Source organism: Poecilia mexicana, unplaced genomic scaffold (assembly GCF_051168715.1).
Source record: "Poecilia mexicana isolate PSO_F unplaced genomic scaffold, ASM5116871v1 scaffold_11, whole genome shotgun sequence".
Classification (NCBI taxonomy): domain Eukaryota; kingdom Metazoa; phylum Chordata; class Actinopteri; order Cyprinodontiformes; family Poeciliidae; genus Poecilia; species Poecilia mexicana.
This window is the reverse complement of record NW_028263380.1, coordinates 12,457,120-12,473,994: the sequence shown is the minus strand read 5'-3', so window position 1 is coordinate 12,473,994 and position 16,875 is coordinate 12,457,120. Positions and strand designations below refer to the sequence as shown.

General features: G+C 44.4%; 1 protein-coding gene across 1 annotated transcript in view; it reads left to right on the top strand.

Annotated features, from left to right (window-relative positions):
- The first annotated feature begins 219 nt into the window (after positions 1-219).
- sdc3 (syndecan 3) overlaps positions 220-16,875 on the top strand; it is a 49,769-nt gene continuing 33,113 nt past the window's right edge. The window contains exon 1 of the mRNA XM_014972629.2: positions 220-955. Coding sequence (XP_014828115.2) covers positions 902-955 — 54 coding nt within the window. The 5' untranslated portion in view covers positions 220-901. The remainder of the gene's footprint in view (positions 956-16,875) is intronic.

The window sequence follows — 16,875 nt, the reverse complement described above, 5'->3', positions numbered from 1 at the left end:
TGATTGCAGTGAATATGGTGAAGTGAAACTAAAACGGGCGTGTGTAGCAGGTGAACTAAGGAGTGGTTTATCGTTCAGTTGATAAGCAGCGAAGCCACAAGCTGGCGATAGAAAACGTTATCTCGGATCAGGTGGCTATTGTTACACAGGTGTGACATCACGGCGACTCGACCAATCACGGCGGCTGACCGTTAAAGGTGTGGAAAAGCAACACAAAAGACACGGCGCAGTCTGGGCGGCTGTATGAACTAGTCGTCTTCTCCCATGCGTGGTGTTGAGTTTCTATATTTAAAGGCTGCTTGTGTTTTAAACCAGCTGCAGGGGGCATCATTGGCTTTGCCCGCGGAGGTTCCCTAATCTCTTCTTGAGCACACACACACACACACACACACACACACACGGGCTGTACACCCCCCCTCCTCCTGCCAAACTCCAAGGCCGGGCAGCGTCGCCATACGGAACATCCTGCACTCAGCGGAGAGGGGGAGGAGAGAGGGTGCCTGAGCTGAGAGAGAAACGCACACTCTCACAGTAAGAGAGACGGGTCTGGCTTCTCCCCTGGCTCTTAAATTATCAGCTCCGTGCACCAGAAATTTGGACCAACTCGCCCCGCGGAGACGAGCAGAGAGGAGGCCGTCTGTTGCCTCGCCGGAGACCGGGACCAGCGGGATTAAAGAGCCGGACCAGGAGGACTGATGGTCGCGCAGACGCTCTGAAGTTGGACGGACTACACCGAGGTTTCCAGGAGCAAAAACAGCAGGAGCAGCAGCAGCAGCAGCAGCAGCAGCAGCAGCCTTCGCGCTCTCTCTTTCCTCTCCCCCCACCCCTTCTCCACCTCCCCGAACCCTCCCCTGGAAGGCAGCGGCGGCACCGGGAGGCTGTGCCCGCAGAAACACCGACCATGAAGCTGCCTTGGCTGCTTGCGCTCGCCGCGCTGCTCGCTCACGCCGCCACGGTAAGCCGGAGCCTCGGCTCCTTTGTTAACCTCATGCGCGTGTGTTCGCGTATGTGTGTGTTCGCGTATGTGTGTGTGTATGTGTGTGTGCTATCAGTAACGAGACAGCAGTGATCGGTAGGAAATCCTGCACTCGACCTACATATTGGCAGCGCGCGGCTCCACCGTACCCCACCCCCCGCATTTACGCACTCACCCACACCAGCCTTTGTGTCTCAGTGTCGGGGTTTATTGCGGCTTGTGTTCCCTTTGGCTCCGGAGGGGTGTGCGTACATGTGTGTGTGTGTCGGTAATTAGCGGGTTATCTCTAATTGGGGCTGATTACTGGTGTGGTGTGCTGTCTGGGTCTCCAGCTCGCATCCTGCTGTTAATTTAGGGGGGCTCCAGTCATACTGCGGCTCTGACCACTTTATTCCCGTGAAGTCGCGCCGTGGGACGGGGAGTGTGAGGAGGTGGGGGTGGGTGAGAGGGTGAGTGCACATCCGGAAGCCAGAACCCGGAGAGGGGGCCACCCTCCCGTTGTGACCGTGTACTTGTGGAACATAGAGTGGGTGGGTCGGTGGGGTAACGGGGTAAGAACTTATCTGCGATGCGGCGCGTGAACCGGAGCTTGGATGGAATGATGTCATCGGGAACCGCGAGGACGGCAGCTGATTGGGGATGCGCGAGCCCCGCCGCCGCCACTACTTCCTCCTCCTATTCCTCCTCCTCTTTTTCCTCCTTCTCCTTCTTCTTCTTCTCCTCTCCGGAGCCATCCTCGCCGAGCTTCACGCGCACCCCCTCACACACCTTTCGTCACCGATTAATCCAGATATATCCCACGAGCAGAAGGAGGTGGTGGGGGCAGAGGAGCGAGCTGAATCATTGAGAGAAAAGGAAACGGCGGCTAAAAATAATCGAAGCGCAGAGATATTTTGGAACGTGAAAAGCCTAGGAATACTTTTCATAGACTATAGCTGTGCGTTTCCTGGCTCACCAGTTATTCTGGATGTTTGTCTTCTGTATTTATAACTTCATTCATGCCTGCAGCAGCTCTGAGGGGCCCCTCCACACGCACCTCTAAGCAGTGGCGGTTCATTAATTAAGGGCCCCGGGTGTGTGGTCCCCCCTTCTTCCCAAGAGGGGGAAAAAAGGGCCACATCTATAGCAGTATGTGTGTATATATATATATATATATATATATATATATATATATATATATATATATATATATATAACAACATATTTCCACTCTTCTCATTGGCTAACGTTGAATCAGACTAAACTTTTTCTGTTTTTATATTCGCCAGGTTAAAATAACGGGATAAATATTTCTCTATAAATGTTAAAATAATTTATAAATACATCAGTTTTTATTTTTTTCCAAGGCTATTTTTAAGCATTCAGGTTATTTAGCTTATTTGGTGCCGGTGGTAATGCAGGTCGGCTGCAGACCTTGAAGTTCCTGCCTGGCTCAAACCCGCTTTCTCCCCCACAATCAGGGGCGTTGCATCTGAGAGCAACTCAGCTGCCAAGTCTGTGCGCACGCAGCTATCGAGGAGGAGAAGCTGCTGTTCTGCGGCAGCCTCTTGGTAGGAAGCGCCAAAAGAACACCACAAAGTATTCCTTGCTTGTTTATTGATGAATTTCTTGAGTTCGAAAAGGAGCCTTCTTCCATGCAACCTTCAGTACCAACCATACATCAATTCATTCATTTTTGTATCCACTTTGAGAACACTTAATTTAAAGTGTTCCTCTGCATTCAATTTAAAATGTACTGTAAGGAAATATGGTTAAAGTTAGCCTGATCAGAGGTGCCGTTGTGTCGTGTTTCATGAGATTCATCTTCCTCACTATGAAAAGAAATGGGTTACAATGCGAAGTCGTTTTGCATTGTGATGAGTATTCATTGAGAATTTGTTATTCAAATGCCATAAACATTCACACATGTTCACCTGGGCTACGGTTTCCTACAACGGAGTTCAAACGTAAAGTCTTTAGTTGGCTGCTAAATGTAGCATTTGCCAACATAAACTCAGGGTTTTACAATTTCACGTGGAAAATGTGAGTTTTTCAAAGTTACTATGTTTTCAAAGAACTTGACCAATTGCTATCAAAATAGCAGCCAAATCGATCACCTGACTGATCAATCTATCTGGTTTATCCCTTCCCCCAGTCCTCATCCATTACTTTATTAGAAGCAACGACAATGTTGAAGCTTTATTCATCACTTTCTGGTCTAACTTTTCAACACTACAAACACAGTTAACTTCTAGGTCAGTCGGCTGTAATCTTTGCCAAAGGTCCTTGGCGTCCTGCCGACTTAATCTGCCTTTAGGTGAGCAGATGGAGGCAGGTGTGACACACATCCGCACTCCGACTGACACACTCTGAGTTAGGAGTGTGCAGATAGGTGCAGGTGCTGCTCTAATAGGTGACTTACGCACATGTCAACGGTCTGATATTTACAGGGCTCACCTGGAGTAACCCTGGCCTTCAACGCAGACCCACACTCACACACACACACACTGGCTTTTATCACGTGCATTCGCTGACAGGATCGTTCCTCCAGGGCCTCCTGGCTCTGAACCAGCTGACTCTGTGAGTGGATGTCTCCTGAGTGATGTCTCTGTGGGTATTTCCTGTTATCCAACTATTTACATCACATCCGGGATACTGTGATTTACATGGGAGGCCGATTTCTTTTTTTTTTTTTTTTTTCCCACAGACATCTGTGTCCCACGGATGGCCATTATATTTATGTGTGCGCGAATCCGTTTGCCGTCATGAGAGCCGCGACTGTCCATCTGTCTGTGTTTGTGCATGTGTTTGTGTTTGTGTGTGTGTGGGCTCAGAAGTAGTGAATATCCACTGCCAAAATCTTGTTCTCGCCAGCCCTCTCCCTCCTCGACAAGTCCGCGTTATGGTGTATTGCTGAGGATCATGTTTAACTCGCCGAATGAATCAGTGGTTTGTGCCTCCGATAGCCAGACAAAGCCCCCCATAGAGAGATGAAGAAACAGAGAAGGATGAAGAAAGGAGGGGAAAAAATAGCCAGAGCGAGGCGGACTGAGGGAGAGTGTGGAATGTGAGAGGCAATTTGACGCAGGAAGTGGGTCCTTCTCGCTTTCCTGAAGCACAAAGTTCCCTCACACACATGTACACACACAACACACACGTAAACATAGTTGGAGGTACAAATGCAGCTTGGGTGAAGGCGGTGTCTCAGGTGCTTGTGTATGAAAGGGGCTTGATTTTCAGTGGGTACAGGAAATGAAAAGGATCATGGTTCATATCCGGAGCCGGATTTGGAGTGGGCCGTCGTTTGCAGGTTTCGCATGGACCCAGCGGCGTAAATAACTCTCCACTCTCCGCCTGTTTTCCTCCCTTTGGCTGTTTACATCTAGGGATGGGCACAGAGACAAGACAGCAGTCCTTGATCAGGCGGGACGGAGCGGCATTTGATTAAAATCAGTTTTTCTCGCCTCTCGGATGGGGTTTGGTGGTACATTGGCTGGAGGATTTAAAAATATTAAAGCCCCGACAACTATAGGCTTCAATATACTTTATTAGAATTTCATGTGGGATACCAACACAAAGTAGTTTGTAATTGTAAAATGAATGAAAAATGCAATTCTCTTTTTTTGTTGTTTTATTTTTCAAATTGGAATCAGAAAAGTGGGATGTTCATGTGTCTAAAGGGAGTGTGGAACCACTGTTCTCTTGCAGCTGCACATCTAGAGGCTGCACATTGTTTTTTTTTTTTTGCAAAATAACACAGGTTCAATCAGACTGAATTGAGTCTCAAGCCTAGACTTTGATTGGGACATTATAAAACATGCTTATGTTGTCCAGTGTTTCCCCCAGAAGACCTGCTGAGCCCGGTGCTCAGGGAGCTAAGTCAGTCATCCAGCCGCCTGCCGAGTTTTTGAGTTAAAAAAATTTAACGTTCGCGGATAATTTGAAAATATCATTTGATGGTTATGGATTTTTGGAAGACTTGGAGATTAATACCTAAACACAGACTATAAAGTCTTTTAAAAAAAGGCAATCATTAAAAAAACCCTAATAAATTAACAATGCTAAGCCTGGTGGGGCACAAGTAAAGCCTGGTGGCCCGCCAGGCTTATAATACCCAGAGGGAAACCCTGTTGTCCTACTGTAAGGTAAATGTTAACCCCAGGTTTCAAACCTTGCTCTGTCCATTCAATCAGAGCTAAACACAAGAGAAACGGTGTGTTTTTTATTAGTTAAAAAAAAAAACCCACACCGCTTCCCTTCAGCTTCACAGCTATGCACAACTTTGTTTTGGTCTATCAAATATGATCCTGATGGAATAATCAAGGTTTGTGAATACTTGGTAATGTACGTTAGAGCTGTCTGTAACATAGCTGTTATTTGCTGAGAGAGCAATGTGTCTGCCGAACAGCAGGTGTTTCCACACGCAACAGCAGAAAAACGCACAGGTTGAGTAATGATGGCTGCGGCTCACATGGGAGAGGTCCCACCGCTGTTCGACTCGCTGCTTTACAGGGGAAGCTGAAGGAAAGCGACTCGCTGGGTTGTGAAGTTTGCCTGGATTGTTGTCGCTGCTGCTGCTGCTGCTGCTATGACGAGTCAAAATGTCTGCAGTGAAAAACTGGAGCTGCAAATCTGCTGCCAAGTTTGGAGTTTTACTTTTTAATGAAAATTGTTGTATACAAGACTCGAGAGAGAGCCTAAAAGAGCCTGCAGTAATCCCAGAGCCGTGCCTACCCTCCTACTGTATGTCTGTGTGACTGCACACCCAGTAATTTAGATCCCACATCTGACCGGTTCTCATTTCACCACATCGTTTCTCTTCCCGACTGTAAACGGTTCATGTTTTTAGCTAAGGGAGTAAAAATCACTTTCTTCCTTTCTTTTATGTAAATTTAGACTGTTGCCCTTTAGCAAACACAGGAGCATATTGTTTATTGATTGGATTGAGTTTTGAGTGCTTCCACAAAGTCCAGGTGAAAGTCACAGATTTATCAATAATTAACCCAGAGATGCAAAGTGTAATTTAATCTTTCATGTCTGAAACCACTGGCGAGTTTTCGTATGGGCGACGTGGCTGTCTACCCAGGGCGGCACAGCCATCGGGACGGAACCAAATCAGAGCTGAGAAGCTGTTTTGCTATTTTTAAGGACTTCAAACTGTAGTTTGACTTAATCTTGTCTGTAAAATTGTACCCTGTAGAAATATTTATAAACCTTAATCAAGAGTTTGATGTGAGAATGAGACCTTCGCTCTACTTTTTAAAATCACAGAAAAAAAAAAAAGTCAGGATTGTTGGAAAGTCCTACCACTTTACAATGGATGGGAGTCCAATTTGTTTTCCAACTGTGCGCTCAGAAATGTTGACATTTTCAGAGAGAACATCCCATACCTCATCGAGGTTGACGGGTTTAAGGTTTTCCTTTGGGAATAAGAGAACATCATTTAGAGTCACTAGAAAGTCTGAGCCTAATCCTTTTCTACATTTGCACCTAAAAAGAAACAATTTAATCATTTTAACAAAGGAGCCCTAAGTGGTTAAGTGGTCCTTTAAAACCTTTCAAAAGTTCACTGTGCAAATAGCGCAGCTTGTTTATGACAGTAGCATCTAATGCAGACTGAGTGACACTCTGTGCAGGACTTTCCTTACTGTATACTTATATTTTTTTTAACCTTCCTTGTAATCCTGCTCACTATGCATAGCGGCAAGATAAATATGGGTCCTTATCCATCCCTATGGGCAGTAGCTAAAAGAAATGGCCCTCTTTGTCATATTTATACCCCAAGGAAACAGAAAGTCATGGATAATGGCTTTATAAAGGAAAAAAACTATCAGTATAAACCCAGAAAATTCTATTCAAAAAGCTTTTTTGGGGGGGAGCGGGGGGTTTACCTACAATTGTGTCATTTTATGAGAAATGTTTCTTTTACATACTGATGAAATGAACTCAAAGTGAAGTATGGATATTTCTAAAATTATATCTGTGAGATTATGATTCTACACTGACTTTATTTTAAGTTTCTCCTCACCTCTATCATTACTAGTGTAATACCAGTTTGGCAAATGATTGAAAAAAAAAAAAAACATGCAAAAAGGTCAAATATTTGTCCAATCAGACGGAGCCTTTCTGCTGTAGATTATTTACCAATATCGTATGACGATGGCCTTGATGGATATTGGAGATTTGCTCCTGTTGTTCAGCCTGAACATGCAGCGTCTTGCAACGTCTCTCTTCTATTTACACCAGTCTGGTTGCTTTTAGAGTGATTCTGCATGTTTACGTTAGGAATTATCCATAGATGCTTCGATCAATGTTTTGTGGCCGAGGTCCAACTTCAGATTTTTCAAAGGCTTCGACCTGTCCGTAAGGATTATTAGCCAGTTCCAGTTTCTCTTTAAGAGCTCTAATATAAAGTAAAATATAAGTACGGCAGTAATGTTTCCTTCTTCTTGCTGAGGGTGAGCTGTATTAAAAGTAGAGGTAACATTGGACCCATAGGAGTTGGTAGACGTTTTGGATTATAAATTAGCATTTCCTGGAATATAGATCCTTACATTAAATCTGAGACTTCTTATAGGTTGCCAACAATTTGCGCTGACGGCTCATGAAAATATTTTGCCTTCCTGTTATCTGCTGAAAGTCTCTCTCTCAGTCTTAACGGACGGCATGGACATGCTCCTTATGTCACAGAAAATATGTTTAGAACCTGACTTACTTTAAATCTTCACTCAGCAACAGCGTCCACAACAAGAAGCGTTGCAGCAATCACTGATTGGAAAACGTCTAGCGGTGCAACATAAAATTTCCCTGGTGAGACATATACTAGTCATCCTACATATTAAAATGAAGATCCACCCTGAAGTCGACCAGTTGGGGACGTCTCTCCTCACGACCTGAAATCACATCAACACCGAGGCTCTGATTATCTCACACACACACACATTTAGAACGGGGTTTAACAGCGGTGGCGGCGTGCAGGAGTTTTGTTGATTCAGTGAGTCTGAGGGAGACGGAGAACGCTGGGAGGCGTTTTAGGTAGGTCAAAAAAGGCTAGAAACACAGTTGGTGTAGATATTAAACACACACACAAGCAGAGACTCCCTCACAGTAATTGGGCAGACATACTCGCACATATTCTCAGGAGTGGGGGGTTTAGATGAATATAGAGACAAGAGGAGGAAGAGAGGGGGTCTGGGGAGGGAATGGAAAAATGAGAGTCTGCACAGACCACAAGATAATGAGGAGGGGTGAAGGAATGGGGGGAGGTAAGAAAAAGAAAAAAGAGAGAGGAGAGTTAAGGAGGCTACTAATGGTGGAAGAAAAGGATGGAAAAACAGAGCAAAAATGAAGCCAGGAATCACCTAAGGAGCAGGAATGTGTGAAACTGAGGGAAGCGCAGGGATCCGGAGTGGGACGGGGAAGTGGGAGGCAGGCAGGCAGGCGAGCGAGTGAGTAATGGAGGAAGAAAGACAGAAGATGGGGCGATGCTGGGACGCGGCGAGGGGCAGCATGAGGGCTGGATGATGGTGGATGACATGCGACGGGATGGAGATGGAGGGACGACGGAGGGGCTGTGGGGGAGGGAGGCGTGCGCCGCTCGCTCCCGGGGGACCGTGCTCTACCTGCTCTCTGCGGCCGTCGCCATGACAACCACCGTGGCTGCCGCTGTCACAGCTTTATTGCCCTTCGCCTCCTCTCCATCCCCTCCCATTGCTCTTTTTTCCCCCTCCCTCCTCTCCATCTTTCACTCGCTCTTGTCCCCCCACCCGCCCTGCTCACTCTCAGCTTTTTGTATCCGGTTCTCTTCTTCGTTTGACTTTTATTTCCTTGCTGTTGTCTTCTTCTTCTTCTTCTGCTCCGCCTCCTCCGCGCTATCCCATCCGCTCGCTTGCAATGAATTTAGAAAAAGACAAACCCGAGACGCAGCAGTAGTTTCACCATTTTTTTTCTTTTTTTTTTTGTTGCAGAATGATGTTGGAGCAGCACATTCTTGTATGCCTTTAGCACTGTTACTGGGACTCCAAATTAGAGAGCACAAACGCGGTGCCGTCTACCCCCCAAAACCACAAAGCATTCTGGGATCTCTGAGCGGTACGGCTTTCGCTATAAATAAAACCCCCAGAAAGAGGACGCCTCCTTCCCACTAACAAACCAGTGAAAGGGAGAGCTGGTCAGAGAATATCAGTTTTTACTTGAATATTTCGTGGCAGGATTTGCATCTGTAGGAACACACACACACACACACACACACACCCCACACTCGCCCTCCTCTTGGGTTTCCATAGCAGTCGGGTAATTATATTAAAGCTGGGTGGGGTTATGCAGAGCTGTCCAGCAGAGCTGCTGGGGTGGATCTTTACTGGCAGGCTGCTGATAAGAGCATCCTGAGGCCACGATGAGGTCGGCCTTCACACCAGCGACGAGAATCCCGGTGATATCCCCAAGAGGACGGCCGGAGTCTCGCCTCCTTTAATCCGACACAGCATTCGTCTTCTCTTTGCGGCGTGTTCTGATTCGTGTCAGAAGCAAAAAATAATTCTGAGTTAATGAATTATCTTTGCAGGAAATGCATCCCGGTTTATTCTCGATGCTGGAATGAACGGTTTGGTAAAACTCCAGCTGGTGGCTTGTTCATAAAACCTCACTTTCATGCCAGTCTTGAAGTGAATCCCGATTTCTACTGTTGTACCTCTCCTCTACTTATGGATCCAAATGTCCCACCGGCTCTTAATTGGGAGTGACGCGTAAAAAGTGTTGAAAATATTCCCCACAGGACAGTGGAGCTCGAGCTTTTTATCACGAAATCCTCAAGCTCTCCTAATGCCACCAATCACAGCCTCTGAAATACAGTAGTAGGAGCTTTTCAGCCTGTATTCATATCTGGCATAAACAAGCAACCCCACCAGCTGTCTCATGCATGTAGATAGAATATATACAATACATATTTAATGTTTGCTTTCAGCGTCTTCCTATATAAGCTGCCATACCGTCAATCCTCGGCAACAATAGCCGTTTGGCAGCCTAATCTCAGCACAAAACCCTCTGTGGTAAATGGCAGACATGATTGTTCCCCACTATAGATGATGCATGATGGGAAGCTTGTCAGTTTAATGAGATTTTGTAAAAGTCTTAGAGAAACAAAACTGTGTTCTTGTCTCAGCATCGACCAGTTTCATTCACCTGTATTTTAAAATTATGTTTTTTGCTCTTTTTTTTTAAAGCTACTAATATTTCCTTTAAGGCTAGAGGTTCTACTTTGCATAGCTGCACTGTCGGCTGTCCGTCATATCTGGTCAAAGATGTTTCATTTCTTTCCTGAAAGCAGGAACGGCACCACAAACTCTCAAACTGTGATTTTTTTTGTTTCTTTTCTTTCTGAGAACAACTGAGTAAAGTTTTGAGGAAACTTTAAAGTTGCTGACAGATGTGGTCTTTTATTTGAACCCCCTGGTGTTGCCTAAATAGCCACCAGCGCTAGTTGTCAAATCTTCACCAGTTTATCCAGGAGGTCTTAAAATATTCCCCCTCTGCACTTCTGAGTCCAAGAGTTTCCACTGCAGGATCAAGGTCCTAATATTCTTGAACAATTTGTTTGATTAGCTGTATCTGGTTTTGACCTTTCCAATGAACTTAGCATAAACTGGTTTATTAGCTTGTTATTTAGTTTGGAGAAAGTTGACTACCTACTTGCGGTTTCATGTATGAGAGTTTATACAACAAAGCTTGAATCTGTCAAACATCTTCTAGCAAACTGCAGGTGTTGGCTTTTTAAAGCTTGTTTTTCTTTTTAAAGATTGACAATTCTTTTGAACTTTTCTCTCGTTTTAACAGAGAACGAGAAAGTTAAGTTGTTGGTTTGCTTGCAAGGAGTTAAAATGGAGTCAACACCAGCATATTCACTGTCTAGGGGCAACAACCCTCACAGAGTCAGAGATTGATGTCCTCCAACCTCGTCCTCTGATAAGACGAGCTGCAATCAGCAACAAATTCCAGGGACGGCGTTTTCCATCGTCTGTTTTTGCACCACGCTTTCTCAAACTTTCAACCGTTTGACTGGTGTTTGGATCGTAGCCCCACGCAGTGGAATGGAGGCCTGAGATGGCAGCTGTCTTGCAAAAAATCCCCCCCCCAAAACTGCAAACCGGTCTGCTAATGTTACAGTTGATCATCATCCCACCTAAAACCTGCCAGATTGTTCCGGTACAGGACACTTGATTGCACAGCGCCAGACCCTTAGTTTTGGAGGCTGACAAGATTTATTCTCCAGGGATCCTCCTCCAGTGGGAAAGTATGATTTGTTGCACAGCAAGTCGGACAGGAAATGAAAAGTTACAAAATGACTACCCCAGTCTCACAGTGATGCTGGCATTAGACAGGCGGAGGGAATGTTTTGCTTGGACTTTTAGCCAAGTTTTGCATCTTTTGCAGATGCGAGAAGTTGATTTGCAGCCACTGGACTCAGACCATCCGGGATCTACTAGATCATCACTGGATCAAAGTAGATATGAAACACTTAATGTCAATGTGAAGGAGAAAATGACTCCACTGTTCTCTTAGCAAAAGATTTATAACTTTTTCTTATTGGTACAATTTGTGGAATTTTGCAGGGCAACACCGATCTAGGTACTTTTTGCAATCGTTTTAATTTGACACAGTATTCTATGTGCAGTTCCTGCTCAGTCCAATCACACAGAATTTAAACTCTGTGTTTTATTTATTGATTCTGGCCTCTCTGTTTGACCCAGTGTTTCTCTTCTCTTTCCCGTCGTGACAAATGGTTTTTCCCATTCGATCTATAAAATCTATGGGCCTATTTGAATGTACAGTCCTAGAAGATTGTGCAAAGTTCAGTCGTCTTCTGGCAGTTTTTGTTTTTGTTCTGGTCTGATGCGGAGTGGAAACGCTAAGCTGCGTTTCTGCTCTGCTGTAAAGTAAGAAGAAGTTATATTTTGTGAATTCTAATCTGTCGGCTCGTAATCCTAAATCTGAGGTGGTCATTTTTAAATTTACTCCTACGGTTTGGTGAAAAAAACAAGTTCAACAACGGTAAAGGGTGCCGAGTCGTTTGTGAATCCACGCGACAGCAACACCAGCCTACCTGGAACTGAGAAGGCAAATAAAAATAGCATTTTTTTTTTTTTTTTGGCAAATTACCATAACATTTTGTCTTCCGCTGCTTGTGTTTTGCAGAAGAGCCCACTTTCTCATTTTAAACTTGCTTTCCGACTTGCACTTAGCGGAAACACTATCGCCGGTCTCCTTGGAGGCCATCTTTTTAAAATCACAGCTCATAGCTCTGTGAGGATGTTTCCACTGTATATTTATGGAGCCGCCGACGTAAATGAAGACAGAGTTGGGGATTTTTTTTTTTTTTCCCATGGGAACATCTCCACGGGTTTATAGAAGGGGAAAACTAGATCGAGTAAAGTCAGAATGCAGACTTTATATTCATGAGGAATTGAATCTAGACTCTAGTTTGTCCTTAAATTTGTTCATAAATTAAAGGAATTAATGTTCTCCGGCTCCGGCACACTGTACAATATGTGCAGTTTTAGTAGCATCATTCTCCCTTTTCATTCCTTTTTGTCTCTTTTGGATCCACGTTTTGCATATGTGGGTTGTGTCACAATTTTAGGGATCTCTTGGCGAATCGGGAGGTTGTGCCGGCTGCAGAATGTGCGTATTTATAGCCTAGAAGCTTCAAATCAAGATGGGAGCTTCCTGAGCGACGCACAGTGGGGGGGTTTTTCACGCAGGTGTTCGCTTACGTGAGAACCAGCGGCTGGAGAGGCGGTGGGGGGTGACGGCAGAGGCACGTGGAGGCAGTTTGAGTGAGAAAACACTGTGTGGGGAAAGGCATGTGACTGCGTGTGCGTTTTAAATAATTCATCCGCACGTCCCGACAGAGGAGTGAATGAGGTCAGGAGCTCATTGCTGCAATGCTTTCCCCCCCTTTTCTCCATCTATCCATCTGTCTTCACACACCCACATCTCTGCCTCCGTCTTCTCGTCGCTCCCGCCGCCTGCCTTGATAAACAGGAGCTAAATAACAAAAGGGCTTCCCTCGTGTTCCTCACGTCCCTCCAATTATCAGCGAGCCACGAGGGAAGAGCATCGATCCAATTAAATACTGACTCTGGAACCTGCTGGGTGTTTGTGTGTGTGTGTGTGTGTGTGTGTGTGTGTGTGTGTGTGTCTCCCCCCCCCCATATGTGGATCTTCTAAAGTGAACCTTTGAACCGGGTTCTTTTAAGGATTCCTTCAAAGATGTTTGCAGTCTGAACGAACCCCTGAAGCTAATGAGCTGCGTCTTCAGTGGCTGCTACAGGTTTTTCTTTCCCGATAAACGCCTCCACATGCACACACACGATTATATATGCGGCAGCAGGTGATTCATTCTTAATCTTTCATTCCAACAGTTGTGGATTAGCCCTAATCTTCCCCACAGAGACTCTGGCCTGAAAGGCTGACTGACACTGAGACTGCGGGTGCATGTGTGTGAGAGCATTGTTTGTTTTGCTGTGTGGGATGTGATAATTGTTTCCCTTGTTGGACTCCGAGCGGAGTCTGTATGACGGGACATGATCTGACTGAGGCAGATAAATAACTCAGACTGGCAGGTCACACGACATGGAAACATTATACACAGCAGGGGGGAGGAAGAGGTGTGTCGCCTTCTTTATTACAATGCTGGCTTTCTTTTTTTTTTTTTTTTTTTTTTTTTTTTTACATTTGAAAGTTATCTGCAGTTGCACTTTCAGCAATTAATCAAGAAACTCTTCCTCGTTAATCAGGTTTTAGCTATATTTACGTACAAAATTAAAAACAACATTTGGAAGTGATAAAATGATGCGATTAGCAGTTAGTTTGATTGTTAATCAGGCTAAAGTCTACTTCCTAATTATTTAAGTGGCAAGAAAAATAAGAATAAAAAAAGAAATAAGAGCAATGAGGGAAGTTTTAACTTTTCTCAAAAGTTTACTTGTCTCTCAGGAGTTTTAGGAAGGATACCATGATGAGGAAAACTTCCCTAAAGAAAGTGAGACTGAGTCCATTGAAAATCAGGAGGAAAATCTAATTAAATGGCATAAAAAAAAAAAAAGAAAAGATAAACGTAGCAAGACGTGCAACTAAAACAACCCGGTATGGAGAGGCTAATCAGAGAGATCATTTATCTTTCCCTTTCATTGTTTTGTTTAGTCCTGACATGTAATGTTGCGTTTAGTGTAACGCTAAGTGGTGTGTGTGTGTGTGTGTGTGTGTGTGTGTGTGTGTGTGTGTGTGTGTGTGTGTGTCTCTGCTATAGCGCACGGTGAAATATGTAGGACCTCTGCCAGCACTAATTGTAAAGCATGTGCTTCGGTGGGTTGCTGGAAAGAAATTGCATCCCAGGACGAGACTGCAGAGCGCCGAGAGTCAAAGGGAGAACAAAGCAACAAGGTGTGGTGGCAGAAGCGAATTGCACGCTGTGCCGAGGTGCTGGGAGGGAGATCCGAGCGAAATGAAAGCCAAATAAGGTCGGAGGCAATCCCAGAGAAAACGGCGATATGAAAGGACGGGGCCGCGACTCCGAGAAGCAGATTGGTTGGTTGGGAAAGGGTCGCAAAGGAAGGAAAGTTCGAGGCAGGATTTGGAAGTCAACCCAGCAGAGGAGCAAGACGAGCTGACGAAGGAGGAAAATGAGATAACGAGAGGGCGGTGGACTGGGGAGGATTGGTGTCCTGGTAGCAGCAGACACACAGAAAGACTGGCGGCTAATGCAGGCCTGTAAAGAGCTTAGGACAGCTGAGGCGGATTGAACGGAGGAACAACCTGGACGGGATTACGCCGAGGCAGAGCAAGACGGGAAAGATAACCCACATACACTTCCCTTCTCCATCTCTGGCCGCTCTCCGACTGCACTTTTTAATTAACAGGAAGCCTTTAATGCTGAACATTTACACCAGATCCCCGTGTTTGAGAAGCCGTTAGTTCCTCAAGTGTTCCCCTTCGTTAATTAGCGAGTGAGTAATGTTGCCCACAGAGAGACGGGAGGGCTATTTTTAAGAGTTTGGAATCATCAGAAAAGACGAGTAAACGTGCCCTCACCTGGGGGTTTTAATCATGTTTATAAAGGATTCAACAGAGACTGAAAGGAAGTAACAGTTATTGGCAATAAAGAACACCTAACAAAACATTACTGAGTGCTGAAGCACAATTTGAATGATTATGTGCTGCTTTAATAGTTTAATAGGCTGGAATTATTGGATAATATTTTAAATAACTGCTGTTTTACCGTAACATTAAGACTGCATTAGTTTCAGCCTAATACAGTGTAGGAAGTCAAATAAATTGCAGTTTAAATTAAAAGAAAAAAAATCCTGTTCTGGCATGAACTCTGTAACGGGGTCATCAACCTGTTACTGAGCTGATATTCACTTCTTCAGACACCGACTTCTGGGCTTTGACTGGGCCATTACACGCCTAGCTCTGGCTGTCTGTGTAGGGTTGCTGTTTGCCTCAAAGGTTCACCTTTATCGCAGTCTCAAGTGTTTTTTTTTTTTTTTTTTTCAACCTTTCTATTTAGTTTCCTGGATCCTCCTCTGTTCTGACCAGCTTCCTTGTGCCTGGTAATAAAAACCCGCAACATGATGCTGCCACCACCATGTTTTGGTGGTTAGCGTTTCCACCACATTTACGTCAAAAAGTGAATTCTCATCTTTCTGCTGCACTTCCTTCAAAACTCTCCCCAGCTTCCCCAGAGTTTCAAACTCACACCATTCTGTTTATTCTTTCACAAAAACAATCTAGAACAATAATATTCCTTCCACTTGAGCTACTTTTACGTCGTTCTTCACATTCGCTGACCTTTGGTTGCAGCACGGCAGATTGTGGAAAAGTTCACGCGACGTTTGCAAAGCACCGTAACCGTACTGCATAGCGAGGTTAACGGGTTATGAAGGTGAAAAAAATAATTGGAGTTTAAACTCTCTCTTGATGAGATAATTTTTCTGCATCTGCAGTTCAGAGACAAATGTAACATCTCTCTGACTTGGATCTACGCTACATAGCATTTTCCTGTCAAAACAGCGGTAAATCTGAGAAGTTAAAGATATATTGGTTTATATAATCAGAGAGCAGCTCCAGCTGCAGCTCTGGCACTTTTAATGAAGCCTGTCAGTGTCGAGAGCGATTAAAAAAAACCGCGTGTAGCGGATAAAACCACGAAGGAGGAAACGGTTCAGCAGAAACCAGTTAAACCCTCTAATATTCATGTTCATCCAGTAATGGGCCTTCTGCTGCTCTGACTTGTTCTGTGCTTAAAACGACACGACTATATTAAAAACCTCTTGCCAAGTTGGAAGGTTGTCAGAAAGTATTATGTAAAAGCGTCTTTTAGTTGAAGTCTGTTCAATTTACCGCAGTTTGTGCTTGAAAGAGGCCAGAGACGGGGAAATAATCTCGTGTCTGTAGTTGGTCTGACTTTGTGTTAAACTAGGATTTTGCTGGTTGGGTCATTTCTGTTTAATGGAAACAATCAACACCAATACAACCATTTTTTTTTTGTTTAGAAGTTAACACTATAAAATAGCCGACAGTGGAAAGATGCTACAGTGACTTTATAGATTCAAAATTTAATCATACAGCTGGTTTACACCTTCATTGGGTAATGAAGATGGAAACTTATTGACTTATTTGATGTAGCGATGAGTAAACAAAACAATAATTGTTGAATTATTATTTATATGCACAATAATAAAATACAATTTCTAATAAGTACAGTAAATATGTTTTTACATCTGAAATTATGGCACAAGTATAAATACATTTTAGTGTTTGATTTCAAACACCGGGCTTCAGTTTAGCATGTTGATTTTCAGCCATCCGAAACACGCGATTGGTTAATTTATATATCTTTATGAAGGCAGTATTAGTCCTGC